Genomic DNA, 19,525 nt, shown 5'->3' with positions numbered 1-19,525 from the left:
ACCGAATATCACAAACCAGCAAGTGCGCTGGTGTTGTAGTCAGGTTTTCCCCTCATGTTTATTATACCACGAACCTACAGGTACTCGACCGTCAAATCGGCCATACCCGATACTTAACCGACTTGATAAGTCACGCACATTTTAACGTTACACCATTCTGCTCGGTTCTGTGATAAATATACTGACGATGTAAACTTGATGTTTGAAGTATAATTTATGTTTGCTTAGAATCGGCAGGTCACGGGTGTAATTCATAACCTGTGAGTCGCTCTGGTTTCACCTTTAATAGTTGCTACTCTTCACGCGAGACAAATCTCTACGCACTCCTCAATTTAACATATACGTCGATGAACACACTTTTAATTAATGTTAAATCGTTTTATAAAATGTTTAACTAACTGAGACACGGTACGGAATACATTTACAAGGCACGGCGCTAATTCTGAACACATTTAGGTCCGGGTGTGAGTAGAGGTGACAGGCGAGCATCACTTAGGCCACATTCCCGACATTTCAGCGGAAGTAGGTATATTACTACGCGTTTACATCTGCATTCAAGCTGTTTCTAATAATCGAAATATCATGTCATAGTTGTAACTACTTTGAATTAAATAACAATGAAGCTCACAAACATGGGTTGTGTTTTGAGAACCGAATCTAATCAGTGTTTAGTGGCTATTTCAGCTGCGTAGGGATATACTCATGGGAAGTAATTTGGTCTTTTCATGGCTTTGCTTTAGTCGCAAGCGAGACATTCGCGATCTGTAGTTTCGTTCTTTCTTTCAGATCATTCTGTTTACGCGTTTGTAACACAAACGAGGATTATCAACAGTGAAACAACCAGAGTGGTGTGTGATGCCTTTGTGGATTTATTGCTGTGTGGTGCTGTTTGTACACGCAAACGCACAAACAAATGAAAGACGGCGGCAATGGATTGATGAACCGCAGAAGGGACCCTGGTCAGAGGTAAGGCTAAGCCTTAGGCCAAAGGAGTGTTGCTACAGAGAAGTTACCAGTTAAATAAATCATTTAGTTCTTTTTAAAAGTAAATTCTTTGAGTCGTTATGTATTCACGATTGTGACAGTTATCATTTGTTTTGAGATTCGGGAAAACTATTTTGTTTTTATTCGTTCAATGACTAAAGGCATTAATAACAAGGCCAGTTAAAAAAAAAAACTTTCCCTAGGAGAAAGTTTTTCAAGCTTTCTTTGAAAAATATCTGTGATTTGTAACAGAAAAATCAGTCATAACACTATAAAGGAAATTTTACTTGCTCACTGCTTTATGGAGTTCGCAGACTTAGTGATGTTTTCTGTGCACTATTTGCCCAACATGCTATCAGTTTATGGCATGGCTTCTGTTTTGAATACTTCATGCAGGCCAGCTGCACATCCTTTTTTTAATTTAAATTCTTTTAGGTCTTAAATCTGGTTAGATAGTTTTAAAGAAACAGGGCACAACTAAAATTGTTGTAAGATACTTTCAGTTTTATCAGCACATTTTTTTACTTTCTTGTGCAATGCATCTAAAAGGTACAGGAGGAATTTTTTTTTAAAGTTTCAAAATTCAGTTTGTTTGCATTGTCTATTGCTAGTGAGCATTATACAACACAGGGTAAGTATTCTGTTACAGGTATCAATACAGCATTGTTTTTCTAGCTAAGGTGGAGAATAATTTTTTTTCTCCTGATAAGTGTTACAGCTTTTAAGAGAGATTATTACAGTTTGAAACAAGCAAAAAACCAAATGCCCCGTATTTATTGTATGATTCTTTTAATGCTCATTTCTTTAAAGACTTATTTAAAAAGCATACAATCCTTACAATCTTGATACAAGACTGATTCTTATTGTGCCGTTTCAATAATTTTCACATTTCTTCTTCTCCCCTTTTCCTTAGTAGTTATAAGACTATTACAGGAGTAATGTGCAAGAAGTCATTGTTAATGTTTCATCCAGCCATATAATTATTGCAGTATGTTAGCATTAAATTTAATTATCTAGCACAGTTTAGCTAAAGTTATTAAATACTTTTTTTGATATATATTGAAACAAAGCTTTAAATTTGTTGTGTGCATGCTGGAATTGTTGATCATATGCTGCTGGTTTATGACTCTTTTCTTCATACATGAAATATATTATGATAAGAAAATACTTCGTTTGCTTCCTTCAAGGAAATGGAATCATTGTTGAGTACCTTTAAATCAAGTAACATTCTAGGTATGTTGAAAGTAAACCTGAGAACTGTAGTGACTGCCATTTCCACAACATGAACTCTGGTCTAACTACACAATAAAAACATTGTTTTTCTAATATAAGAAGAGAATAAATGTTGCTAATTTCCATGATTTTAATTTAAAACATCTTTATGATGTCTAACCCTAGATTGCATTAGAGTCATTTAGACACATCTCTATGCATTTTATTAAATATGAATAAAAATGAGAATAACTTGTTGTCTTTTGTGCACAGTCAAAAGTATAATACTAAGTATAATACTGTGGTTTTTTTCTTTTTGTATTTTGTCTGCATATATGGTTTCTATGGCGGAAAAAATATTTTGATTTTTTTTGTTCACACAAAAAATCAGATAACTGTCAATAACAGTATTATTATAATATCCTTATTATATCTAGTATTGACTTGCTAAATTGTGCTTTTTTTCTCATTTACTTATGGTAGTGATATAGATATACTTTCAACTTAAATATCCTCACTACCAGACAGGTGGTCCAGTGGCGCAAAGGTTAGCGCCTGTCACCAATACAGTGAGAACTGGCTGTCCTGAGTTCAGAGTCTCAGGAACTGGTCTTTCTCTGCATGTGCTGTGCCAGCTTTTTTGCCGTGATTTAGTTTTAGTTTTAGTTGCTGGCTCTGCGTGAAACACCAATTCTCCATTCCCCGCAAATTACCAGACATGCGCGTTTTTTTTTTTTTTTGTTTTTTTTTTTTTAAATTTAAGTGACATATAGATGGATTCCAGTCTGAATATCAGATCAGTTAACAACACTTGCTTATTATCAGTCCTGTTATCTTGATAGCAAATGATTTTAGTAGGGTTCTAATGTGCCAATAAAATCACTAAGTATTGACAGTGCAGACACCATTTATGCTGGTTATTATCAATCGAAAAGGAGTTTTTGGGTGTGTAAATGTTCAGACTATATCTTGGCTGTGAGTATTGTTATAGTCATGTACTAAGTGTTTTTAATAGTCATTAAAGAGATTAATAGTGGTCAGACACTGCAGAGCAAAGTATTTTAGCTGACTATTTGCTATGCTCACAAACAGATTACTTGCAACCCTCACATTGATTGAAATAACAATTTTTTGCATAGGGGATACACATTCTTTTGTTTAAGTATAGTTGCACTTCCCTTTCAGATCTAGAATGGCCTTAAGAATAATGCAAAGCAAACTTTCATCTACAGTGTTTGTGAGTGTGATCATTGATTTTATACCGATGCTTAATTTTGCACTTTACAAAATATCATCATCTTTGTCATTGTGTGGACAGCAGTTGCTTTTTGCACTGGTTTTATCCATTCCAGGTCACACATTTAACTATGTCGACTTTACTACAACAGAGAATCCAGACTGCAAAATTAATTTCCTATTATTTTTTTGCTACAATAAATAACAAAATGCAGTAGAAGTTAAAGGGTGCCATTAACATAACTGGTGCTATACATTCTCCCCCCTTTGTTTTGGTTTGTTTTTAATTACCAGGTGTATGTGGTTTTGCGTCTTTTAGCTTTTTAGTCAATCTTAGACTATGTGCATGCCAGTGTTCTTTCCTCATGCATTAAATTTCATTCTGTTGAATTTGTGTCTTATTATGGACGTAGCAATTTGGTAAAAGAATTGGAGAACAGACTTTTTCCCTACTTTTATTGCATGATTTATATTTCGCTGTTGTTCTTGGTATTTGTATGCAAGTTTTTGACAAGCAAAATCACTGTCACCTTTAAAACAAATGTAATAAGAAAAAAAAATTAGATGGTGATAAATGTCCTGGCAGTTCTGACCTGCACTTTTTTTAGTACATTTAAAAAAAAGTATTTGTATAAGTAATCTTTTTAACAAGCAAGACATGAATAAAACTATGGAAAAAACAAGCTCTCAGAAGAATTAGTTCTTTCTCAGTATGTTCTATGCTAAGAAAGTATAATGTGAAACTCTGGAAAGCAGACCTAAAGTAAAGGAATATGCCGCATAATCTCATTTAGGCTCATCTAAAGAACATTTAGTTTTTTGAGGAGTTAATTATCTCTTCCTCCCCTCTCATTTTGTGCAACTTTCAAAACAAAAAGAGAATTTTTTTATTCCCTCCAAACATAAATTGAATTTTATTGATAGGGATACATTACAGGTGAAAAGTAATTCTCTAAGATTTCAACTGGTACTAGTTTCTTCTGGAGGAGCAGGTAGGGGTTGTTTCAGTCACCGGTCTAAACAGGCAGTACTTAGAGAACATCAAGCACATTAGATACTACCTTTCTGAAGTATTTTTGTTTACCATTTTGTATTGCAAAAGAATTGTTCACTTCCAATGGTTTCAATAGCTCCAGGGTGGTTCATGAAGACCAAAATTTTGCATGCTCATGTGAAAGAAAGGAAGCTTTACACTAGTTTGTACTGTAAGAGTAACCTTTCTTCAAACTTTTCAGTCATTTGGGAGTGAGGTATTAGAGACTTCACTTGTCTTGAGGCTAGCATTTTGTGAGGGTAGTGATGACATTTTCTCACTGTTTTACCTTCCACAACCTTGTATAGAATCAAGTACCCATTCCTGGCAGCTGTGTATAATGAGGGAAGTTCACATAGTTTTAAACTGCTTTTGAGTTCAGACATCAGTCCTGTACCCACAGTTATATGCTTCTGCAATTCCTGATGTAGTTGGACAAGAAAAGTATTGAGCAGCACTGGGGTACTGTTAGCAATTTTGCCACCTGGCTAGCATGACCCTGATTTAAATAGAAAGCTTGCAATCTTAGGCAAAGCATAACTTTCAGGAAAGATAAAAAGAGACTTGTCATTTTGCATCCTGTGTTTGAGAACATGGGATGAGTTCAAGGCACTGGCTTCATCTGTTTAAAAAAAAAAATGTTTACTTCCAGTACAATCAGAAAATGATGCAGGGGGAGGTTCATTCATTTAAAAGGACAAGTTATCTATTTTCAAACACTGACAGCTTCTTCAACAATGATTGTCATATCAAACCATGCAGTTGCCGCGTTAAAATTACATGGAAGTGAATAGGGCTAGAAAGATGTAGAAGATGTTGCCTGACACTAAAATATGGATTGGCCCAAAACAGTGTTTTAGACACAATTGTAAGCACACAGTTCTTTTGAAACCTGAAATTTTGAGCATAAATGATTTTATATGGTAATACTTGTTAGTTGATGGAAGTGCTTCTTTACACTGCCAACTTTCTGCTGTCCAAAGTTGAGCATACTGACCACCTGGCTGTAGAACCTTCTGTAACCAGATCTTGATGATGTTAAGTGTAGTCATTAAAAATCTCCATTATAACTCATTAGACTGTGCTAGATTGGTTTGAAAGTTGTACGTTGACTGTTGCTACCACATATGACAGTGATAATTTGTCGGAAACATGCCCACGTTTTTGCCTTGAATGCTGCGCCTTGTAGTTCCAGACCCATCCATTGATCGCCATTGCTTGCTTGTTTTTATTTCAGACGTATAACAGCCTGATTGATATTGACGTCTACAACCCAGTTGTGAGTACAGTTCATCTCATCTTCCTCATCTTTTCTATAGGTATATCAATCAGGCTGCAGTTTTATGTAACTTTATGTACCCTTCTTCCACCTTCATTTTATTTTGTTTATCCCAGACATAGACATCAGATTTAATTTCTTTTTTATTTAATCCTCCATTTTTAGGGTTTTTTTTTTCACCAGTCAAGTACTTTGGCACCATTGATAATCAATTTGATAACATAAAAATTAGCAAATTTTGTGAAATATAATGCACATGTGTGGTAGGTAGCAATGCATGTAGTACTGTAAGGAAGGTAAATTTTGGATTTGTGTTGTCAGGTTAACCTGTTTACTGATTGAGACAAAACTGCACCCTGAATTGCTTACCTATGCCCTTGCATCTTTTGCTTTGCATTTGAACTACTGTTGTGTTATTTTTCAAAACATGCTTATTTAAATTATTTCATTTGTGAAAATCTTTTAGTTTGCAATGGTTCCCAAGTTTCACTCCTCAGAGGAAAGGACACTTAAAATTCCTACTAACATAACAGCATAACATCACATTCTCAGTATTTTTCTGCAAACAAGTGCAGTGCACATTTCAACTTCAGAGCTTGTGTTCTTACCTGGAGCCAAAGCTAAATTTTTTTTGTAGACTTTATGCAACACTTGTTGTCATTATCAAGAATTTTATATGGTTGGTGTCAGTGCAAGTCTTTTATAATGTTTAGATTATTGGCATGTTTCAGTGGATTTTTGGATTTTTGACTTAAAGATCATGTGATCCTCTGCTGTGTTTATGCATTAAAACTTATTACTATTTTATCATGTGAAGAAAGTTTTAATATTGATAGAAAAGATCGATGCTTTGTAGTCTGTTTTAGTTCTTTTCAAAGTAGTCACTTGCTTTATGGTGTGGATATTAGTACTCATTCATTATTTGATTGAAACTCTAAAAATAGTCTGCCCATTAATATTCTGTAATAGTGTTCACAACTCATCTTTTCACTCCAGAAAGTAAGGAATTAAGAAAAACCTTTTCCTCAGTTCTGAGCAGTTGAAGTTTTCTTTAAATTTTAATTAGCATTAGGAATGCGTCCATGAATCAAGTCTCCTGCTGATAACAAAGGTTTCATACCTTTGGGCTTCCTAAATATTTGTGCATTGGGTTAGTTCTGTGCTTTACTCTGACCTTTTGTAACATGCTGTCACATTGTCACTGTGTGACAATTACATGAGTGATGTTTTACCAATTTCATGCTAAGTGAAGGTTAAAATATTATGTTAAGCTCTGAAAAATACACACAAAGCAAACCTGGTCTAAATCTAGCACACACAGGTGTCTTAATGATTAGCATTCCAACATAGGGACCTGTGTAACTGGTATTATACAGTGGATGATGCATTGCTAACAGCTGGAGGTGGGTTGGGGGGGGGGCAGGGTATATCTTGTTGAGACATAATAAAGTGAGAGTATCTGTTCATTTTACAGAGGGTTTTCAAGTATGATACAACCACAAACCTGTTTCTAGTAATGTTTAGGAGGCAAGAACAGATGGTTAGTAAGCGAGCTTACCGCAGTGAGATTTGTCAGTCTTTCACAGCTCCAGTGAAAATAGGTCACAATGGTGGGAGTGGGAAAGTAAAGATGAGGTGGCTAGGAGACACTGGAGTTTATCTGCACCTGGGGTGGAAGTTGGCATGTGGGGCTTTTTGGGTGTGTAACAAGTAGAGTGAAAGATTGTAATAATTAGTATGTGGAAGTCTAGATCATTTAACTCAAGATTAAGTGTCTGGAAGTTTAGACCATTATACCATAGGGGTTTTTCCTCACCTCCCTTGAAATGAGTTGGTTAGGTTGAAGATAGTTACAAGGAAGGTACATGGTTGATCAGGAAAAAAGATAGTCGGGTAAACATGAACATGCCTTTGATTGCAACATAGTTTGCATATGTTCAGTACAGCTACAACACCTGCTGTCCAGTCCACAATAGACACAACAAAGTTCAGGTCAACAAGACATTAAGTTACTGTCAGTGAAAATTTCACTTTGACATTTCTTTGTGTATTACCAGCCATTCTGTTCTTCTCACTCTTTTTAGCAGTCCAAACCATGTGCCTTCTCACTTATCACACGTTGCAAAAAGTTCACTACATATCATTTCCCAAGTAGAAGGTGAGGTGACATAAACATAGGGCCCAGCACGTTCTACGGCTTTCCTGTTTGAGACGAGGAAAGGGCGAAGGGTCATCTTTGTCACTTGACGCAACAACACTACTGCCACACGACCCTCACCTTTACCTTTTTTTTGCCCCAAGTTTCTTGACCAACAGGAAGTATTCTTTATTTGCGTTCGGGGAAATGGTTGGCGTCGAGGTAAAGAACCGATGCAGCACAAAGTTCTTTTCGCCGATTGCAGCATTTCCGTAATCAAGTTACCCGAGCAGACGGGACACGAATAACCGCGGGGCATGCTGGGTAGGCATGTCGTCACCTATCTGTCGGTGGCGGAGTTTTTAAATTTTATTTTTTTTTTTTTTTTCTGGTTGGTCGCAAAGTCGTTCCTGCTGCTTTGATGACGCTGGCAGATCATATGTTTGTAAACCGGGAGGTGAAGGACACAGGTGTGGCACTTGCGGCTCACTTCTTGTTCCTTCGCCACCACTCCTCGTTTTACACCTGCACTTAACATGTCTTCATCGCATGCAGCTACTGTGTGCAAACTTTTACAATGCATTCCCATCTGCCTTATCGCGATGACCTGTCCCACCCCACCCATCCTTCAGGTAAGCCGCGTAGCATTAGTTACCTGTTGTGAGGGTAGATTTTGTTCATTGCATGATGCATACCGATAGCACCCACATACAGCCCTCGCTCCCTATTTTTAACACTAGTGTTAGGATTCAACAACAATTTTACAGACTGTGAAAGATTATTTGTGCAAAGTTGTTTGTTATCTGTTACTTTACCAGACAGGTAGCCATTGCTTATAAAGGTCTTTTTTAATATAACTGTCATGGGAAAAATTGTACCAGACTTAATTATTTTTATTTGTGTAGCTAAAAAGAGCTTTTTGAAATGACCCTCACACCCACACACTTCTCTTTCTCATTGTCGTGAAATAAGTTTCTGGGAAAGCAGTAACTAAATTTGAGCATGATAAACTTATCAGATAAGTGTGTTTCTTTCTCGTGCTTGAAAGCATTGCTCATTCTTTCGAGATTTTTAAAGCACTTTATTTCCTGTCCACTTTAGTGTATTTATTGCCGCTCTCTCATCACACCCTTCACCCATCCCAGCCTGTCATCTCTTCTCTCCTACGCTTGGTGTTGGCGAGTGAAAGCTTGTCTCGACCGGCGACTAAAATGCGAGCAAGACGTTTGTAGTCACCTGAGTCAACCAGAGCGCCATGTTACCTGCCGGAAAGCCAACACAGAGTCGGGGCTAAAGAGGCTAGGCGCCTTTGATGATTTAAGAACGACCGTGGCTAGTTTTTCATCCATTAATTAATGAGTGCATGTTACAGGAAGCTGGTACAGGAACACCAGCTACGAGGAAAACACGGCGGTGGATAAAAAGTTTGAAGAAGAGATGGGCGTCGGTAAAGGGTGGGACTGGGACTTAGTGTCTTGCTAATATTAGCAAAGTCATCGTGCTTTCTGTACATTTGTGGGCTTGACCGGCGTGTTTTAATTTTTCCTTTCTTTCTCCTCCTGTCTATTTTATGATGAGTCGATGGGAAACGTCTCGTAACATCGTTTTCTTGGCGGTTTGTGTGGGAGAAGAAGTATATATATATAACTTACCGTGTTTGGCGACATTTTAGATAACGCTCCCGATAAGACGTTGAATGATATTGTCAAGTATTCAACAATATGTATGGCATTGAAAAAAAGATCGTTATGAATTGAACAATGTTTGGTCAAGTGAGACTTCTTCCGCTCTACCTCCTCTTTCTTACCCCGCTTTCCCCATTCATTGCACTCAATCAACCCAATGCTGTTCATATGCACATGGCACTTTCGAAGAATAGGAACACTTCTTAAAAAGTTTTTTTTTCCCAAAGAGGAAACAAAAACTGGATGGGAAATGTGTGTTGACAGAGTGGAGATCAGGAGCAAGGATCGTCTTTGCGGTAACCGGGAACAGTTCGGAAAGTGAGACAGGAAGTAGGCATTCGTCAGGAGCAGTGATTTTACTTCAGGAGATAGTGAGGGTGTCACACGCAATCGTCCCCTCTTTCGTCACCCTCATTTGCTTGAAGTATTTATCAGTAGTTTCCAGTCATAGGGTGCAGTAAAAGGATTGGTGTGCGAATGCCATGGAAAGGGCTGACACAACGGTACTTTCGTTCGTCGCCGCGAGGGCGCGGGAAGCGACTGGAACCTCACTCGTCCCAGCACTAGCGTGACGTGCTGGCAATTTAGCTGTCCAGCCCCCGCGCCTGGTGGCAGACGTGCATTGCTTGACCTCCTGCGCAAAGGGGTCCGACAAGGGTCTAAATGTCAGAGTTGGCTGCAGATGAGATGGTCTACTTAGTGGCTTTGCCATTGTGCTTGTCGTTCACACGCACGCATTCAGGGGGCGCACGTTGATAATGGTGAGGGAGAGCTGATGATGACAATGCTTGCGATGCTTTGAATTTAACGGGGTGGAGGTGGGAGGCTTAGATTTAACCAGATAAATCCGTACCTATGAAGTTGAGATTTAAGTGGCCGAGCTTCAAGGAGGGCCGCGAAATAATAAAAAAATAAGCACTGCCTCAACATCAGTACTGAATCGCTGAGTGACATTTTTGTACTTGTTTCACCTTTAGCCTTTCCCAGCTTCATCTCTAGGACAAGCCAGTGGTTGCACCGGCGCAGAAGACGGCCATGATAGTGTAATCCTTACTTGTGATTGTTAACTTTAACGCATCTGCGTGCGGCTTTGCGCCCGCGTGCACACATATTTGTAGAAGTTGCCGATGTGACTTATGAGAATCAACCCACAATTACCTGTGAGTTCCTGCTTGGTATTGTGCTAAATGGAAATTTCGACATGCACTTTTGAAAACGTTATTTCGAGAAGGCGTGCGGTTCCTTGCATACGTCAGTGAGATTAAGGATATATCAGATGAAGTCTGCTAGCAGAGTGTGATGTGAGGATGAGGGTCGTGTCCTAAAAACCGCAAAAGTTGAAAAGTGATCTGATTAATAATTTCTGCTATCTTGTGCGCCGCGGAAATGCTGAAATCAATAGGACCAGGCACGGTGATACGTGTAGGTCGAGGCAAAGCACTTGGGTAATGTGAAACGATGAAGTTCCGGTAGGCGGGCCCCTAGAAGGCGTCCTGTGATGACAGGAAAAAAGCTGAAAGGGGTACGGCACAGACGGTGTTCGGTACATGCAACACCGAGAAATCCGCTTAGGAGAAAGAAAAGAAAAACCTGTGAAGACGGTGGAGCCCACTCACCAAGCAGTGAAACACGCGTAGAAAGCACGGTGAATCCCGCTCACTACAGAAGGAAACCCGCGTAGAAACGCGGTGAAACCCGCTCAGCATGGAGTGAAATTCGCTTAATGCACGCTGGAACCTGCCCAGACCACAGTAATTGATTGGTTGATTGATGATTGATTTGAGGTACACGTTTGGCCTGGAAATGTGGCATGTTTTCTGCAAAACGATTTGCTCTTGTCCAAGACCTCTAATATTACGGTGTTTGCCAGCGCTTTGTCCTGATTGGTTGTGACTGACCAGCCGGGTGTGTGTGGGGATGGGTGGGTAGCGGGGGATGAGGGAGTTGGGAGGAGATGGCGGGATATCAAATCATTCATGGAAGCATGCGTTTGAGCGGCGCTTCTCCGCTGCCGGCGGTAAGTCGATGAAGACAGAGTCATCAGATTTATTAGCGGGGTGAAGGAGTACGGAGCGGTCGGAGGCTGCCAGGGCCCTGCTACATGTCTGGTTGGCACGAGCCAAAGTCTGTTGAACAGAATGGCGACCAAGCTTGTTAGCAGGACTATAGACTACAGTTTTGTAGTCTGGCGATGTGATTAGTGGGGTTAGCACGGTGTGAGATGACTAGCGAAGTTTGAGTAATGAAAATAGACTTCGGTAGAACATTTAGAAACATGTCGACTTGTATTCACTTCTGTATTCTCTCATTTAATTATCATGTTGTTTCAGCCTCGCGTCCCCTCTTTTGTCCTAAAAACTCACATTTTTGTGATTGTGTATTTTTCCCCCATTGAGAAGAGGGAAAATCTCTTTACGCCCCTTTCCTAAACCTAGTTATTTTCAGAAATTTAGATAAATAGATAAACGTTAGGTGTATATTCGACTAGCCAACCCCGAGATACTCCTTTTCAACGCCTGTTTGATTTATTCTGTTTTGTAAGTAGCGCTGCTCTGAGACGTTAGTTCAGTTTCATTCGAACTGGAAATCTTCCCTGACAGAAGGCAAGAACTTTCATAGCCGATTCGTGGGGTTTAATGGGGACGCATTGGTGGGGTGACCGTGAGAGAGTTGTGGGAAGGCTAGTACCTTCAGACATTCAGGTCTTTGTAAATCTCGCATCACCTGGCTAGCAGTCTCTTTATAACGTTTACACAACACTTGTATGGACATAATGGTCGTAATACTAGAGGTTTCAGTGGAAATGTTTCGGCGGATATTTGTGTATACATCCCTGTACAATCTCCTTAATAAAAGCAGTATACACGTTCTTCCCTCATTGTACCCGGTGTATTCTAAGATAAAACCAGAGAAACAATCCGTAATGTACATCATAAACGGTATAAACAAAACCTTCCAGTGCGTGTTCTGAAAGTAAAAACCCCGAACTGTGGCCATAAAGCTGAAGGGAACTAATACGCCCCTTCCCCTTCCATAGCCGGGGTGGGACTGGGATACACAGCTATTTCGGTCAGAAATATATACAGACGCAGGCTTTATGGCTTGTGTGAGCTGGCACGGCACAGGTAACCCTTCAGCTGCAGCAGTCGAGATCCCCGCGATGTAAGGTGTCTGGACAACATCCATTGCAGACCATGTGGAATTTTACACCGGTGACACTTCTTTCGCCCACCCCAACCCCGTTAAAAAAAAGAGCAGGAATTGTGTGTTTATATATATATTTTTTTTGGGGGGGGGGGGCGGGTACCCTACTCCCCCTCTTTGTACAAGAACCAAACACAGCAGAGAAAAATTAAGAGTCGACGAAGTCTTTGCGGCCCAACATAAACTAGGTCTTCCGTTCACTTAATCTTGGTTAAGTCTTTTTTTTTCTCACTCTTTCACTTCTCTCTCTCGCCTCTCCTCCTAGCCTTGCTAGCAGGTCGGAGGAAGTGGGGGGAGAAGAAGAGAGAAAAGAAAAGGGAGTCGGGAAGGAGAAGATCGCGTGTGTTCTAATCACTTAACGGGGCTTTGTGTGGGGAATCCCAGCTGTCAGAAGTTGATGCAGAGGAAGTGCAGGCATGCGGCTCGTTCGTGCTTGCGTGAAGAATTTAAGAAAATGGCGGCTTGCCTGTGCTTACCCGTCCCTTGAGGATGAAAAGGCGTCAAGCTTTTGAGACTAAAAACCAAGAGATCGTCATTTTAAAGGAGACGATCTAATTTTAGCTCCACCCGCCCCTTTTCTTTTCCTTCCTGCTTTCCTTTTCCACACTCATCTCCAGCGGGACGTTCAGGGTGTGAAGGGATGGGAGGAGGGAGAGGGCTGGGGCCAGTGTAGGGGAGAGGAAGCAAGGCCTGTAGCCAGGCGCCGGTGCCGAGCCAGTTGTGGGTGACATAAAGCAAGTCAGCGCTTGGCAGACCTTGGCTTTCTCGCGTCTGCATCATCGCCTCCAGGGGAGCGAGGAAACTTGAACCACATCGATCGGTGCTTAGGGCCCAGACCACGATCCAGATTTGCACCATCTCTCACCTCCTTCTTCCACCAACCTTCATATCTACGTCAGTGTCCTAGAACACTTCGCAGTGTCGACCAAGGCATGATCGTTAGCAGCGACACCACCGTTGGTCAGCGACACCGCCGCCTGATTTTCCGTTGGACAGTGCCAGTCGATGATGGCTGTGAATCATGGAAAATACAGTCGTTGGGCTTCCTTTTTGTTTTTCCTTGAAGGCACCGCCATGACATGGAAAGTAGAATAAGCATGCACAGCAGTCTTAAAAAGACAAAAACCTGGGAAAGGTTCGGTAGGCCTGGAGTGTTTAGAAAGAGATTGGGCTGTCGGCAGCCTTCCTGTAAGGAAAATCCGCTACTTCAGCCATAGATCTGATCTGCTTCTCATTTGTTTTGCTTTAATTTAATGCTCAGGATGGGACCAGCATTTTTTTTTTAATTCGGTATTGGTGTGGCGGCCGGTGGGATGGTCCATTGTGCCACGAATTTAACAATTGACTGTTACAGGCCCCTCTTTGTGAGGGTTCCTTCATTCTATGTGGAGCGCTACACAAGATTTATTATTAATGTTGGCCATTAAAATTGTGGACACCGATTTTTTTTTAAAAGAGAGAGAGAAAGGTGTCGGGAATAAGTATTTTACGCCGAACCAGCAACAAAGCTTACAGTCATCAGGTGCCACGTGCAGATAAAGCAAAGGCAGCCAATCTTAATACAGTATTGAGAGGGATTGTTGGGACGGGGATAGAAAGAACTACGCAGGAAAACGTGGGATGGAAGAGATGATTTGGGGGTGGAGGAGAGGAGGTAAGAATTATGGACGTAACTTGAGGAGGGGGAGGTAATCACACCAAGCAGCAAGGAATGGCTAGCTGGAGGGCTCTGCAATCTTTCTTCTGAAGCCCACGAAGGGACGAAAGCCGAAGTGAGACTGCCAAAGACTGATTAGAACGCAGCTTGCAACCGATAAAGCTGAGAGTCCTTTCTGAACTCCACGTACCGAAAGTCCGAGGAGGCTTCAGTCTCGAGAGTTGTACAGTAGTATTTTTTTCAGTGAACTCCCATCCGTCTGAGGCTGCGTGGTGGAGGTTGGGTTGTGGGTTAATCACCGACTACTGAAGAGAATTTCAGAAAGGCAGGGGCAGACGTGCTGTAGATGACTAACCCATGACGCTAGCTCCCCAACAAGAGGAAGGCGGAGGAGGGATCAAAGGCGAGGCAACATGATCGATCATGACATCATCATCAGTGGTGAGAAAAAGTGCGCCGCACATTTGATGTTGCCGTTTATTTTATTTTTTTTTTTGAGGCGAGACCGATCGATCGAAATCGATTGGTGCCGTCTGTGACTACCCTGCCTGCCATTGCCGTAGCACATGCTACCCGCTCTCTCACCCTGCTGTGATCCTGGCTGGAATCCACTGTCATCTGGCCAGTTGTCGGAAGCACTGCTCGTTTTGAAAGAACACACGTGGTCGATCTCGTGTGCACGGTCATCGCCCAGGGTATCATGAAGGAAAGGCGCAGAGATCGGAAAGACCCGACTTTGGTATCTTCAAAGAAATGTCGACTGTCGTCAGGTATCCATTTGACAAGAAACAAACGATGGTCTAACGTGGGATGAAGGCGTGACGGAAACATGAATAAAGAAGGGTTTTTTTCTTCTCTATTTTCTCTTATCAGTCTGTCTCGACGTCCCGTGGTTCTTCGTTGGGACGAGCTCCCAGACGTCAAGAAATTTGCATTGTTCGTACTGTGCGTGCATTGCAGAATCAGATAAGGAAAAAGACAAAGATGAAAAAAGGAAAGAAAATAAAGAGGAAGTTACCGGCACCCCCCTCCAATCCCCCTCTTTTTTTTTTTTTTTGTCTCCAGCCAGCTTGCCATCGAACTCTCCAATTCGGCGTTTCCTGTTTCAAGTTGTTGGCGTAAGTGTTGGACAAGTGGGGGCAAAGTGATATGCGGTGGAACAAGTGTAGGTTGAGTGAGCGAGCTGTCGGACGCTGTCCGACTTCGTGTGTATGTGTGTGTTCGCCCGTGTGTGTGTGTACACACTTGATGAGGGTATGGGGAGAGCGCAGGATAACAGCTCTTCGGCGTATTCCGCTCCTGTCCCCTTTGGCGTCTGTTTACGACCTCGATTGTGATTAACTTGTCAGTTGAAAATCCAGCATTGACATCATTGCAATATTTTGAAGTTGTTGTATTGTTGACGCGTGTTCTTACTATGAGCAAGGTAGATATCGAGGTATGCACATTATAGAGCGACTTCTGAGCACATGACACGCCCATTCTGGCTCTCGCACCGGAGCAGTTGTCACGCACAGGACGGACCCCCAGGTTGCTGGAGAGGCCGATCTCTGTGTGTTCCTGCGTACACCTGTTGTCGCTCTTTTTCGTTGTTTTTTTTTTTTTCTTTTTCCCCCTCCTTGCGAAGTGAACTCTGTCCGCACTTCCCTTCCTGTTTTCTCTCATTTGTCTGTTCTACTGACCCTCCTGTCTGAAGGCCCACCTCGTCATTAAGACCTAATGATACCCCAAAGAGTTTTTTGGAAGGGGTCGTTAATGATTGCCGCCTGGGGTGGGGTGATTTTGCGTGGGAGGCAGAGGGCACTTCACGTTGGCGTGGAGCCGCGCGCGTGAGGCAGCAGGACGTCCCTTGCCGGCACCGTGCACCCAGAGAGCCCAGAGGTCACGGCAGTCGGTGAGACTGCAGATCGTACCGACAGGGACGGGGGAGGATGAGGGGCACAAGGAGGGAGGTGAGGGAGAAGCCTGAGCAGATTGTCTGGTTCCCGGTTTAGCGGCGGAGCGCTATTCGAAAAATGGGAAAACATGGGAGGTGAGCCAGAACACATAACCTTACGCTCACGGATGTGCGCGCCCACACGCACGTCGTCGCTATCGCATGCACATCTGTCTAGTGAGTGAAACATGTATTCTTCTTTGTATGCGAACACTAACATACACATATCCCCCGTACATAAATCGAGTTTGTTACCCGCTCCCTCTCTCTCTCTCACACACACCCTCGGGTGGTGGTGGAGCTTCATGCTTTATCGTTGCAGTGTCATGAGGGTAACAATGAACAATGGTCGGTTGTCAAGGTCGCGGGAAACGGTAGCACGAGGGCGAGAATTGATGATGTGGAGATGGCATCCTTCACGAAGCACTCGGTACCGCTGTCGCCTGTTTCCGGATGTCAAGTCAGGGATTTTTCGAACAGAGGAAGAAACGGACTTTTTTTTTTCCTCGAAGCAGACAAAGTTACATTTGACTTTGTGTCGGTTTACAACGGTGACAGGTATTAGTCACTGCGCTGACCATACTGCACTCCTGATGCGTCATCAGAAGCAAGCTGTGGTGTTACCACGTGCACTCCCGCCCTGTCTATTGTTTCTCTTATACCCGCTGCCCCCAACACTCACATTCATCAGACGGCCAAGCTATGGCATCGTTAAATAGACCACAGTTGAAAACTGCAGTTGAGCGGAGGATGGTGTGATGGGGTTATAAGTAGCAGAACGGACTTTGCTTTTATGAAATAAAATTGCCAGCATGTGGCTTGTTGTTGAATTGTCGACATAAGCGAAGCACGTGATGTTTACCTTGCAACTTGTTGGGTGCAGTTGTTTTCACTGCTCTGGCGACATTTTGTCTCGGTCAAAATCGTGGCTGCATTTTGTCCAGGCTTGGCCTAACTGATTATGTGACTTGATTGCCAGGGTCCCCACCAAACATCTCGGTCAGCTACTCCATGGGTGACGAGGTTCTCACAAAGTTGGTGGATAGGAGTAGGAGGGGAGGAGGGAAGGCGCTGTGCAGACACTTGACAACATCTCCTTGTCTTTAGCTTTCGCTGATTTCTTAACCACACAATCTCTTCCCGAACTCATTCTGTAGAGTGCGTGGGTCACGCTCTCAGGCACACGTACACACTCAAAATGGGGTAATGTTTTCCTTCTTATTTCTGCATGATCCGGACGTGGATGTACTCTCCGATAATTGGTTTGTTCTGACAATAATTCCTTGGCAGAGGTCGTGAGATTGTGGATATATGACAGCGCATGAGCATCGGTTGTTTCACATGCGAATATTGTTTCGCTCTCTTTTCTCTCCAGGCGCACAGACTTTTCTCTTCAGAGATGTCGCGTGAATGTAGTTTGGGCATACGGAATTGTGGCATGTTAATGAGTCATGATTGTCGAATGAGCATTGGGGGGGGGGGGGGGCAGGGACTTGCTACCCGACCGTGCCATGCAATAATTGCAGATAGCGTGTGTGATGTGCCAGCGTCTGTGCTTGTGCAGCTCAGTGGTGGTTTCTCCTTTCCTTAGGGTATCGGGATAAACTTTTCTTTGGGGTTTCGTTGTTTGGGTAGAGTAAGCTTCGGTGTAGCCCAGGATTTGAAGGTTTCACGCCTATACTCGAACTGTCCATGTGGGTGGGTATGGGGAGGGAGAACGCTAGTGACAGGGCGGGTGGTGTGAAAGTTGCTATTGTCTTTTTTTTTTTTGTTTTGTTTTTTTTTTTGTTTTTTTTAATTTTTTTTCTTTTTTTTTTTTTTGTGGTTTTTTTTTTTTTTTGTTTTTCTTTTTTTGTTTTTTTTTTTTTTTTTTTTTTTGTGTTATTCGTTAGTGTGCGTTCGTGTGTTATTCTTGTGTGTGTGTGTGCGCGGACGTTCTAGTATAAAAGAGACGAACGAGAAACTAAATTTTAGTAATGGCAATTTTCGCCAGTATTTTATTTTAAGGGCAAGTGTTTAACGGCTGAGCTTTGGAATAAGGATGTATTTTGCGTTGTCGGACGTTTGTTAGTATAATAATGTTCAGTCGTTGGTCACCCACCGCATTCCACCCGCCATCAGTCATTCTTATTATTTGTCCCCCTGTAACAACGCAGTGTAAAAGGTGTCGATGAGATTTGAACGGGGTGCATGTGGGAAATAGATGCACAACAGATACAGCTGGCACCCGCAGCCGACGACTAGATGCTGAGGCTGAAAGCCTTCGAGTAGCTCGAGGTTGTGCGGACATGAGAATTCTCCCTGCCTTGCGGTTGTTTGGGTGGCCGTCAACTGAGTGCGGCGATGACGTTCCATGTCGCACTGAACACAGTCAGAGTGAGGTCAAATTAGCACAGGTTGAGGTCTATTCAGTGCTGTGTGACGAATCGCAGAACTGACTGTATATATATAGATTATTATGGTGAGCTTACAGCAGAAAAGTGTCTTCTACTGCGTGACCGTCCTTTTTGTCTCTCATCTTCCCTCGCCTCCTTCTCCAATTCCCACCCTCCTCTAAGTCTCACCAATCTTTTAGTCTATCACTTCCCTTCTTCGGCTCGCGTCTGTTATCTCGAGGCGCAGGTGGTTCCTTCGCAGCTGAGAATCCGACGGTAAATTATGAAAGAGCTGTCTTGCTGCATGATCGCTTGTACAAGAAACGTGTTGAAGCTGGTCGAAAGAGTGCAGAAGCTTGTTAGCAGGACACCTGGCTATCAGATATGGTTGTTGTGGGCGTGCTGGGTGAAAGGGAGGGGAGCAAGGACTGTAAGGTTTGTAAGATAGTTATGCTGGGGAGGGTGGGCAGACTGGGGAATGTGCGAGTATTATCTAACCAGTATACGGTTGAAGTGGAGTGACAGGGGTGGTCAGAGACAGACGCATCTCCCACCACCTCAAACACCCCAACCCTCCTCCGCAAAAACTCACAATGCACTTCGCTCGATGGCTTAAAGCTCAGATGCAAATGTCTCAGTCCTGACCCTCACACATATGGTGGTGGCAGCAAGACTGTTGTGGGGTGTTTTTTTCTTAAGCTCTAGATTTTCAGACAAAGAAAAGGGCGAGTGCGCGCAGTCGTATTCTAACACGCGCCAACTTTGACAACAACTGGGATTAGTTTCT

General features: G+C 42.4%; 1 protein-coding gene across 3 annotated transcripts in view; it reads left to right on the top strand.

Moving 5' to 3' along the window:
• LOC112562344 overlaps nt 1-19,525 on the top strand; it is a 44,170-nt gene that overhangs the window by 2,078 nt on the left and 22,567 nt on the right. Inside the window, exons 2-3 of one of the 3 annotated variants that reach the window (XM_025235565.1) lie at nt 787-966; nt 5,703-5,744. In XM_025235565.1, coding sequence (XP_025091350.1) covers nt 856-966; nt 5,703-5,744 — 153 coding nt within the window. In that variant the 5' untranslated portion in view covers nt 787-855. Of the gene's footprint in view, nt 1-703; nt 967-5,702; nt 5,745-19,525 lie in introns of those variants that run through there. The other 2 variants (XM_025235566.1, XM_025235567.1) reach the window with 2 other exon arrangements.

Source organism: Pomacea canaliculata, linkage group LG4 (assembly GCF_003073045.1).
Source record: "Pomacea canaliculata isolate SZHN2017 linkage group LG4, ASM307304v1, whole genome shotgun sequence".
Lineage (NCBI taxonomy): Eukaryota > Metazoa > Mollusca > Gastropoda > Architaenioglossa > Ampullariidae > Pomacea > Pomacea canaliculata.
Note: the sequence above shows the minus strand (reverse complement) of the source record. Positions and strands in the feature narration are given on the sequence as shown.